General features: G+C 41.6%; 2 protein-coding genes across 5 annotated transcripts in view; one reads left to right on the top strand and one right to left on the bottom strand.

Moving 5' to 3' along the window:
- Nucleotides 1–5,112, top strand: part of afap1l1a (actin filament associated protein 1-like 1a) — a 32,232-nt gene extending 27,120 nt beyond the window's left edge. For all 4 annotated transcript variants that reach the window (XM_008279585.1, XM_008279586.1, XM_008279587.1 and 1 more), the window contains 4 exons: nt 1,717–1,884; nt 2,592–2,767; nt 2,854–2,979; nt 3,831–5,112. In XM_008279585.1, coding sequence (XP_008277807.1) covers nt 1,717–1,884; nt 2,592–2,767; nt 2,854–2,979; nt 3,831–3,857 — 497 coding nt within the window. In that variant the 3' untranslated portion in view covers nt 3,858–5,112. The remainder of the gene's footprint in view (nt 1–1,716; nt 1,885–2,591; nt 2,768–2,853; nt 2,980–3,830) is intronic.
- A 594-nt stretch (nt 5,113–5,706) lies between these two features.
- gabrp (gamma-aminobutyric acid type A receptor subunit pi) lies at nt 5,707–9,609 on the bottom strand. Its single transcript, XM_008279599.1, has 9 exons — nt 9,575–9,609; nt 9,300–9,412; nt 9,112–9,179; nt 8,803–9,020; nt 7,843–7,925; nt 7,518–7,655; nt 7,259–7,411; nt 6,321–6,514; nt 5,707–6,039 (listed from the first exon to the last, which is right to left on the bottom strand). The coding sequence occupies exons 1-9, from the start codon at nt 9,607–9,609 to the stop codon at nt 5,707–5,709; spliced, it is 1,335 nt and encodes a 444-aa protein (XP_008277821.1).
- Between the last annotated feature and the right edge of the window lie 299 nt (nt 9,610–9,908).

Below are 9,908 nucleotides of genomic sequence, written 5' to 3' on the forward strand. Positions count from 1 at the left end.
CATTCACGTTCAACTGATGTTTGTGTAATAATGATAGAGATGAACTATGACTCTTTTAACTCCAAGAGAATCCTGAAGATTACTCGGTGTGCAGAAGCTATAAACGGATTTTCTTTGGGTGGTCTGAATTCTATGATTGTCTGAAAGCAGACTGAACCATGCGTATGTCTGCTGTACAGAATTCAGTTTCAAAGTTACTGAAATATGCACCTAGCTTTTGAATCAATGCTTAGCAAATAAAAAGGAAGCAGCGTGTCTCTTTTTGTCTTGTCTGTCTTTGGGATAGAGTTTACAGTTTATCAAGAATGCATTGCTGGCTATCACCTGTGATGAAATTAATAGTATTGTGAGTGAAGTGTCTCTCAGCTGAGCCGATTGTTTTCTGCCATTTTTAAAGAAACACATTTTATTTAAGCTGTTTTATTGAAACCACTCCATTTCTGGATACATTTAAAGTCTTTATTAGCAGTACAAGTTGGAATATTAGTGTCATTCAGCCATATACACTGAACCAGAAACCGATTCTAAAGAAGAAGAATGATACAGAAAGTGTCACCCAACAAGTTGACAGGATTGATCCCTTAGGTTTGTTACATATGAAACAATAAAAATCTGAATCTGTTTTTTGAGATTTTCATCAGTACACTGCAAGGTGGAAATGCTCAACCATGGTGTAAAAAGCTTAATTTTCTCCATGTCTTTGAAGTCAATTATATAGTTGGAAGGTGCTTTGTAAACAAATAAATGCCAATTGTGTTACCATTTGCAAATAAAACCTCATCAACCAACAGATGGACAGTTACGAAGGCTTAGGCCTTAGGCTTGGGTTATTGTTGTAGCTTGTAAAGAGAAGATGGCCCAAAATTGATCCCTGTGGAACTCCTTTGTTATTACAAGTTTGTATAATAGAGTGTTTCTCCAGCTTTATAACAATCCAAGCTTTTACATTTGTGCCACTCAAAAGAACATGAAAAGAATAAAGAAGAAGGGCAGCAAGGTACTGTTGGGGAAAACAACAAGTAAAACAGATGATCTCTCCTATTGTGCTTCACTCGGGAGTCATAGATTCCAATTCTCTAGTGCTGTTACAGTCACTCCTCTCAACAGTGGACCAGTTCACTGACAGAAATTTGAGCTTTTCATCTGGCGCTTTCTTCTTTTCCTCATCTTCTCACTTTCCGTCCATAATCTTCGCCCTCTCCCCTCGCCTCTCCCATTTGCTCCGTTGTGTCATTCAGTCTCTGCCGTACAAGCAGAGAAGATGAGTGTCCTGGGTTTTAGAAAGTGATATCAGTGTGTTTTTCTAGCGCAGAGTTCTTGTTAATGCTATTGCTGCACTGTGGCCTTGGCTGTCACATTGTGATACATCAAAGAGGCAACGCTTTCCAGGGCTGAGAGCTTCAGGATGTAACCTGAGATTTATTGGACACTTGCATTAGATTCGCTGTCTCACCTCCTGACCCCTCAGTCTGCAGGAGTGTGTGTGTTTATCTTGTATTTGTGCATCACTGCACCCGAAAGTACTTTGTGTGAATTATGAAAAAAGGTCAAATTGGCATGCCAGGCTTTCATGTGACTTGCAGAGGCAGCATTGTTCTCTTCACACGGAGAGCGTAGATTTAACTCGACAGGCAGGTAGACGGATTGCCGTGAGAGGTTTTTGTCTTCTTCCCACAACCCCTGCACGTCTGATCTTTCACCTTTGCTCCCGCCCAGATGCCAACCAGTACGGAAGGTATGGGAAAACGCGAGCAGAGGAAGATGCCAAGCGTTACCTCAATGAACAAGAGGAGCTGGAGAGAGAGAGGGATGGGATACGGAATGCACTAGTGACCCTTCGACAGGAGAAGAGGGAGCTGAAGGAAGAGCTGAAGACAGCCTCTGGTAAGACGATGAAAAGCGACACAAATCATTCCTGGTAATTGCCGGACTCCACTACATAAATCAGGAAAATGAGTTGCTGAAATTGAACAACACGACTTGAACATGCATCGATTGTGTGTCCCCTATTACTAATCCCCTTGAAAATAAAGTGACAAATAGGGGCATAACATTTTCTGAAGCACAAACGCAGAGCAAGAGAAGATATTAGTCATTAAGTCAGATTTTTGCAGCCAGATAGTTCGATATTTGTCTGCAAACTTGTAAAACAACTTGCATATTGTGTGTATATGTCATTGCTCTTTAGCCAACCCTAGACCTCCATTATTAGAGGGGCCATATGTGAAGAGAATTCTCCCATAGGGATAAAGAAAACTGTTATTATTAAAACCAACAGCATGGTTATGAAAATGTCTAATTATCTAATTTCCTCTAGTTCCACACAGTGAACAGTAGCAGAGAAAGCATGCATAACTGTAGAATCATAGATGTATTCATAGAAGTATCTATTGTTTATAACTGACTGTGGGTGAATAAAGTTTACTATTTTATAAACTACCTTTCTGCATGTTGTGAAATACAAGTACAAAGTCAGAGATCAGAATCAGTAATCGCATAATTCTTTAAATTTGAAAGCCGACCTAAATGTTGAGACATTAGAGTATAAATGTGTGGTTTTAATCTTGTGCCGTAATGTTTCTGTGGAGCAGATAGGAGGAAGCTTTTCCTGAACAAGCGAGTGGCCCAGCTGGAGGAAGCCTGTCGAGCTAAAGAGTCAGAGCGGGTCGACCTGGAGCTCCGACTGACTCAGGTCAAAGAAAACCTGAAGAAGAGCCTTGCAGGAGGAGCGCTGGGTGCACCGGTGGAGGGTAAACCCCCTGTTAAGGTATATTAGCTGCTTTATTTGTAAAAAAGCACATCTGTCTGAATGCACATTTGAGATTAACTCCTTTACTTTTTCTTTTTCTGCAGGCATCCGGCAAAAAGATCCAGAACATCTACAGTGATTCTTTACCAGTAAACTGCGCCACGGAGATGCGAAGGAGACCTCCATCTGTTTATGCCTCTTCTACTGGAACTGTCATGCAGAAAGCGAAGGTAACGGTGCTCAAATTTATCGCCCCATCGCACAGCCACTTCCTGAACAATTCCTCTGGCTGTCACTGAGGAAAGATTTCTCTGTCAGTCTCCACGGAGAGCTAATCGAATCGCAGCAGCATGTACCATCATCTAATGGGTTTTCACAGCCGACGCATAAAGAGACAGTGTTTGCACGGCGGAGCAGTCACTTTAGATGTTTAAAATGAAGTGCAGGAATTTGCGAGTGCATTTTGAGGAATTTGAGTGAGAAGAAGTTATAAAAACAGTTTATGGATGTGTTTGTGCTTCAATTATTGACTAATCTCATGATTGCTGAACTAATTTGATAATGTTTGTGTTATTAACATTATATTGCAGTGCCATGCAGCTATTCAACCCTGTCCTAATAGATGTAGCCATGTATTGTTTAACCTTTTCTGTTATATTTTATCAAAACAGTCATAAAATACTGAAACAATGTGTACCTAGATAATATTCTGAGTTAATATTCAAACTTGTAATTTTCTAGTGTCCAATTATAAGAATATTTTTAGTAATATATCGGGATGTTCACTGGCGACCTGTCCAGGGTGTCCCCTGCCTTCGCTCTAAGTCGGCTGGGATAGACTCCAGCCCCTCATGACCCTAGTGAGGATTAAAGCGGTGTATAGATAATGGATGGATGGATCGGGATGTTCAGTTTTAACAATATTGCTGCCATTTTGCTGAATTATATTGAGGTGGAAAAGACTCGTGAGATCTAATCTATCTGCAAATATGTGCTTTGGATGTTTTTTTTCCTGTTCTTGCACATTTATTTCTGTGCAATTATTTGAAATCCATTTTAACTGAATCATCTGTTTCTGCAGGAATGGGAGTCAAAGAAAGCGACCTAAGAAGAGGAGTTTCATGCAAAGGACTTCAGATTAAATTGACGTCGGGGGGTGACTTTTTTTTCCCCACATTCTCTCCCACTAAGGATAATCTTCAGTCTACATCCCCAAAAATCCCAGACCTGTTTCATTTTGGATTACGGAGGAAATATAGAAGGTGTAATGAAAGAAATCAGCCACTAGGTGGAAGTACATCATACTGAATAGTTACTCTTCCTACTCCCTTAAAGGAGTAGTCTGATTGCAGCGACTGTACGCTCTCTGCATCGAAATATTTTCACTGTCTTTGGGAGACACAGTTTAAAATGTGTGTGTGTGGGGGGGGGGACAGCAAGTATGCAACGTTTATACAAGTAAGACTTAAGAAAAGTGTATTGGCAGCACAATGAGTGCAAAAAATGTAGTGTTGAAAAGCACAGATTGTGTTGGCGCCTGAAATGTTTAGACAATGTGGGAAAAGACAACCTAAGTAATGTGATGTGTTGGGAGATTAGAGGATGAGAGGCAGTTTTTATGCCATGATGTGCCTTTTATGATGACGATGTCTTTGTTCTGCCTGTACATAGTGAGCCACGACTACTGTTTTGTATGTTTTCTACTTTTTATACTGTCCAACGTCCCATTCCTCATCATCGTTACATGAGACGTGCAGCCCTGTGCAAAGGTTCTAGGCACTAAAATGTTGAGCGATGCCATGAATGGCTTCAGTTTATCTGCTAAGCACAGACAAACAAGAGTTTACTTGGCAGGTATGTTGTTTCAGTCATGATCGGTTGCTTCTGCCACTTTACATAATCCAAGATTGGCTCCTTGACGTGGAGATCATACCTTCTCTTCCAGGAATCTTTCTTCTGGCTGTGTTAAGGGCTAATTATGTGCCACACTGATTGTATAACATGTTGGATAACTATCTGAATACCTTAAGTGCCTAAAACTTTAGCACATTCCTGTACCTGACATGAATTTTTGGCTATGTGCCATGGAGGATAATTGTTTACCTTTTCTGACTTCTAATGTCAAGTTAAATCTGCTCGATTAAGCAGAACCGTCAACAGAACCCTACATTCACTTGACACTCTTTGACACACAATCAAGCACAGTTTAATACCCCTGTTATAGATAATTGAGTTACTAACAAAGTGGTGCTCCGTATTTCGTTTTAACACCTTCTCTGCCGAACCTGTGGTCAACTTTTGCACTTTACTGTTCTCCTACCTGGATAAGGGAATAATAAATTTGCATCTTATTTTCCAGAAAATCAATTTATAATCGTTTCTTAGTTTAATTACTTCCTCATTGAAATGCACCAACACGTCCCAGTCACTGATGTATTCCTTTAATTTCACATTATGCTGTGAAGTAGATATGCAGTATACAGTCTCGTACAAACATCGTATTACAGCCAAAACAAGAAAATCAAACACGTCTACATCAGTCACTTAATGAAGGCAATTCAATGCAGCACAGCTTAATGTGGTGCAGCTCAGGCAGGCTACTGTTTGCAACTACTTAACTTATCCTCACTTGATCTATGGACTTGTCAGTAGATAATAGAGGCGATTTATCACCACTCTTACATGCTTATATTTTGGGAGCCATCCATTCGTACATAATGATTAACACAATAGCTTTTAATACAAAGCGTGATACAAAGAAGAATCTCTGGTTTGCAGTCTCGACCCACTTCTTTTCACCAATTTGTAGCCCTAAAAAGATTTTAAATTCGTGGTACAAAAGGTTGTGTCAGATCAGTTCAGATCCAGGCAGTCGCAACTGGTCTAGGGTCTCAAATGAGGAGGTAGAGCAGCTTCAGGATGGTGAAATGACCTATTCCACAGCTTGGAACCGGCGCTCAGACAATGAGATAGTAAAGCCAATATAAGATATTGACAAAGAGGAATGCCGTGGGGAAAACGGTGCGAGCGTGACGGTCAATGTTGTGTGGATTTTCCACAACGAAGACGGATGCCGCCCTACGTGATGCTTTCTTCACTGAGGACAAACCGCAGCCCTGACTCTGAACCTTCTCTTTGGATCCGGCGTGGATCTTGGGGTCACTGTCGACCGACTGCTCCGCGGCCTCGTCTGCGGTGGAGTCGACCTCCGCAGACTGCTTTGGTTGGGTGGAGCTGACAATGGGGATTGAGCCGTTTCCATTAGACTCGCTGAACTCCCTCAGAAGCTCCTGATTGATAGACAGATAAATAGATAAAACGAGGGATCTGTGCTTGCAATATCTTAAGTATCTAACATGTGAATTTTTCAGTGCGAGTGCGAACACGTCCCTGACCCTGTGTAAGTCCTCTGATGCATGGAGCAAACACCTTGCAGGCATTTAGCCTCAACACGTAATATTTAGCTCCTTCATTTGCATTTCTGATTTGCACTCAGCAGAGGACTGTTTACATGGACACTAGTCTTGTAGATGTATAGATTTTGCAGTGCAAGTGCAGGCATGTTGCTCACCCTTTGTAAATCCTCTATGGTCTGGTGCTGCATGGTGTAAAAATGAGCGCAGGCGTACTCCAGCAGTGCACCAAAGATGAAGGTGAAGCAGATGCCCAAGTAAACATCTATGGCCTTTATGAAACAGTTGGCATTGGGCAGGGAGGTGCGGGCGCCCATCATCAGAGTGGTCATTGTCAAGACCGTTGTCACTCCTGAAGGACAGATCAGAAGTTGTGTTATTTTCTCTATATGGGATTAAGCTTTATTCCTTTTACTGGCAATGAAGTCAAATGTAGAAATGTCTTTGTCTTGCCCCACTCCTTCAGTATCTCCCCAATTTCTTTCATTGCCTTTAATTATCTTTTTCTGTCTTCTGGTTTATTTTCTTTTTCATTTTAACGACACAAGCTTCTTGTATCTATGTTTTCACAAGGACAGGACAGCTTGAACGTGAATTTGGTGCACTGAGCTTCTTTTTCTTTGACTCCAACTTTACAGCCAACTGCTTCAGTTGACACAAGACAGCAGGAGTTAATAAGTAGGGAAGGTCAAAGTCATCCTTTTTGTTCATAGGTCAGATGCCACATTGCAGGATAGAGCTTCAATTTGAAAGTCAAAAATCTAGTCAGTAGAGTCAGTAATGTCTTTCCCAGAGTTGTAACATTTACAGCTTTAAAACAGCAGTTTTTTTGGCTTATACATCCACTTTTTCAGCTGCATAAGACAATATTTAGTTTAAATATCACTTTAAATCATATCATTATATACAATTCTTATAATGTTTATTAAAAAAATGGTTTATTTATTACAAACACTCCCAAACTTTATAAGATTAAATATAAGATGTCTATGAGCCTGTATGTAATCGGCCTTCTGCAGTAAGGTTCTGGAGAAAGGATTAATGTTACGTACTCAAATGTACCAAAATCACAACACATAAAAGATCTGTTACTGACCAATGCAGGTTCTAGCCGGCACAGAGGACTGGCTGATCCAGAACGAGATCCAGGACAGAACCACCAGCAGAATGGAGGGAACATAAGTCTCCAAGATGAAGAACAACACATTCCTGCGCAGTGAAAAATGCAGCACCAGCTTGGGGTATTGTCCTGAGGAAAGACACGAAATAGCACAGCATAACACATTTGCTCTGCAAGAATTTTTCATTACAGAACTCCACATGCAAGGACGCTCGTGGGAGCTCAGGTACGGTACCTGTTTCATATACAGCCTCTGACACTGATGTATAGTAGCTCTCTACACTGTACTGAGCCAGCCGCAGCGTGTCCAAGCCCTTCACCGAATCATTCCCTCTGGTCCAGTAGAACACCACATCCTGGATGTTATAGCCCCCTGACAACACAACACACACGCTCTCATTACATTGTGGTCACTCCGGCCTGCTCAGAGTAACACTGCCTGTTCAGCTCGATACTCACTACACTGGTGATGATGAAAATGGTGATGGTGATGATGACATGGTGGTGATGATGATTTATGTCCATCTACACACTGGACGGAGCTCACAGGTAGTACTCACAGCTCTCCAGCTGCAGGGTGCACACCTGTTTGTCCATGGGGTACTTGGTCAGGTCCATGTTGCAGGCGATTGTAGCTGTGATGCTATTGGGTATTCATAGCAAGATTATTAGCAACCTGTCAAAACTCCTGTGAAAAGACTGCTGCACTTTTAATGTGAGGCATGGCGATTAATGACTAGTGAGTACAAAGGAGTCCCTTCCTTTGAGCAACAGTGAAAAGAACAAAGACTCCTGTCTGAACTGTCAACATTACATTTCGGTATCTGATGCATTAATCATGGATAAGGGGCTAGCTTGTTGGAATTCAGGCATAATCGTGAGAGCAGAAAATCTTCTCTTGATATAGAACTAATAACAGTGGACATTACATCATATGAGTATAACTGGGTTACAGGAATGACAGGTTCCTGAATCAGGCAATATTTAACCACCACTATAAAATCTGACAGTTCATGAAACAGTTCATGAATCAAAATGAGGGAGCATCCTGCACAAAATGGCCCTTTCTGCTCTCACTTAAAGAGCAAAAGTTCTGTTGCAGTGCGACAAGACAGAGTGGACGTCAGGTTAGATTTTTACTGTGGCCGTAAAGGACTCACTGAAAAATCTGTTTGAAAAAAAAGTGTTTGAAGGGCGTGAGACATACCAAAATTCAGCGCCATTCCCTAAAGTTATATGACTGAGTGATGATACATAAGTGATTTTTGTTGGCTTTTTTTTTAGTAGAACCCTGAGGCTAGTTTATGCTTGATTGCAACAGGAATCATAAAAACAACATGAAAAAGAAAAACATGTTTCCTTCCTTTCAACACCATTAGATTTCCTATTTTAACAGGTCAGCATCCGCAGACAGGGTCAACAGGTTCTGCAAAGCTTGTTTTCTGACCGGTACAAGACTATCAAATGTCAGGAAATGTCAAATCAATAAGACAAAACCTTTACAAAAAAAGAAGATGTACCGCAGAGCATAGAGAACTGTTCCATTGCTGAAGATGCGTATGAGGCGGTTTTCCACGGTGACGTCATGCAGGAAGGAACGCTTTGAGTCTGGGATGAAGGTGTCAGGGATCCAGAGCAGAGACACGAGGCGTCCATCCACGCTCACGCTCTCGTTTCCTGGGAAGACCAGCCTGGAATCACGCCAGCGCTGACGGAGGAAGATGGTTGCAGTGTAGTCCTAAAAAGATCAAGTAAAGATGATTCATTTTTTTAAATTACACATTACCTCTTCACCCACTGACACAAAAATGGGAAGAAGAGTGGCGTACCATATTGATTTCAGAGATGGCATCAATGCTGGCGATATCAAGGCTCATTCCAATTTCCACAGGACCTTCTGTAGAAGACAGAGGCATGGGGAACTTTAGAAAAAGGTCAACTTTTAATCAGGAACGACACAAACGCTGACTGCATTGACAAACAAATTCAACTTGAAAGCTACTTCTCTCTTTTGTACCGTTGAAGTTAGGTCTGAGGTAGCGGTTGTATCCTTTCATGAGCTTCTGAATTGTCGGCTGAAGCTGGGAGTCGTTCCATTCACCCCAGTGGTTGCTGGAGAACATGCAACCGCTTATAAAAGTAGAGATTAAAAACAGAAATGAGACCAGACATCGGCAAATGGATCGTAAATGTTGCTGCAGAGCATGTAAGTGCATTTTAAATCAATGTGGATATCAATATTCATATTTTTTCTTAACCCTCTACATGTGTTTTCCAGCTTTGGCTCCTCACCCCTGAGTGATGGTCAGGAAATGGATCAGCAGCATGTGTAGCTGCTTCATTGTGGATCAGCAGGCAGAGGTCAGCAGCACTGCACAGGAAGGTGAGACAAAGGCCAAGACATGAACACATAAACTGCAGCCTACAAGTCATTTTCTTGCACATTTGCAATTTATGGGCTAGCACCATTTCTCCATGAGGTGGCAGCACCTAACTGAACGTGATTGCAAACCTCAGGGGAAATCTGCAGCGCAGCAGCAATTCTCACCCTTTGATGTTATGAAACTGTGCTTTCTCCGTGCCCCTTGTAAAATTCACTGGCATCTTGTATTGATCCCCGGCTCCC

Source organism: Stegastes partitus, unplaced genomic scaffold (genome assembly GCF_000690725.1).
Source record: "Stegastes partitus isolate 25-593 unplaced genomic scaffold, Stegastes_partitus-1.0.2 Scaffold164, whole genome shotgun sequence".
Lineage (NCBI taxonomy): Eukaryota > Metazoa > Chordata > Actinopteri > Pomacentridae > Stegastes > Stegastes partitus.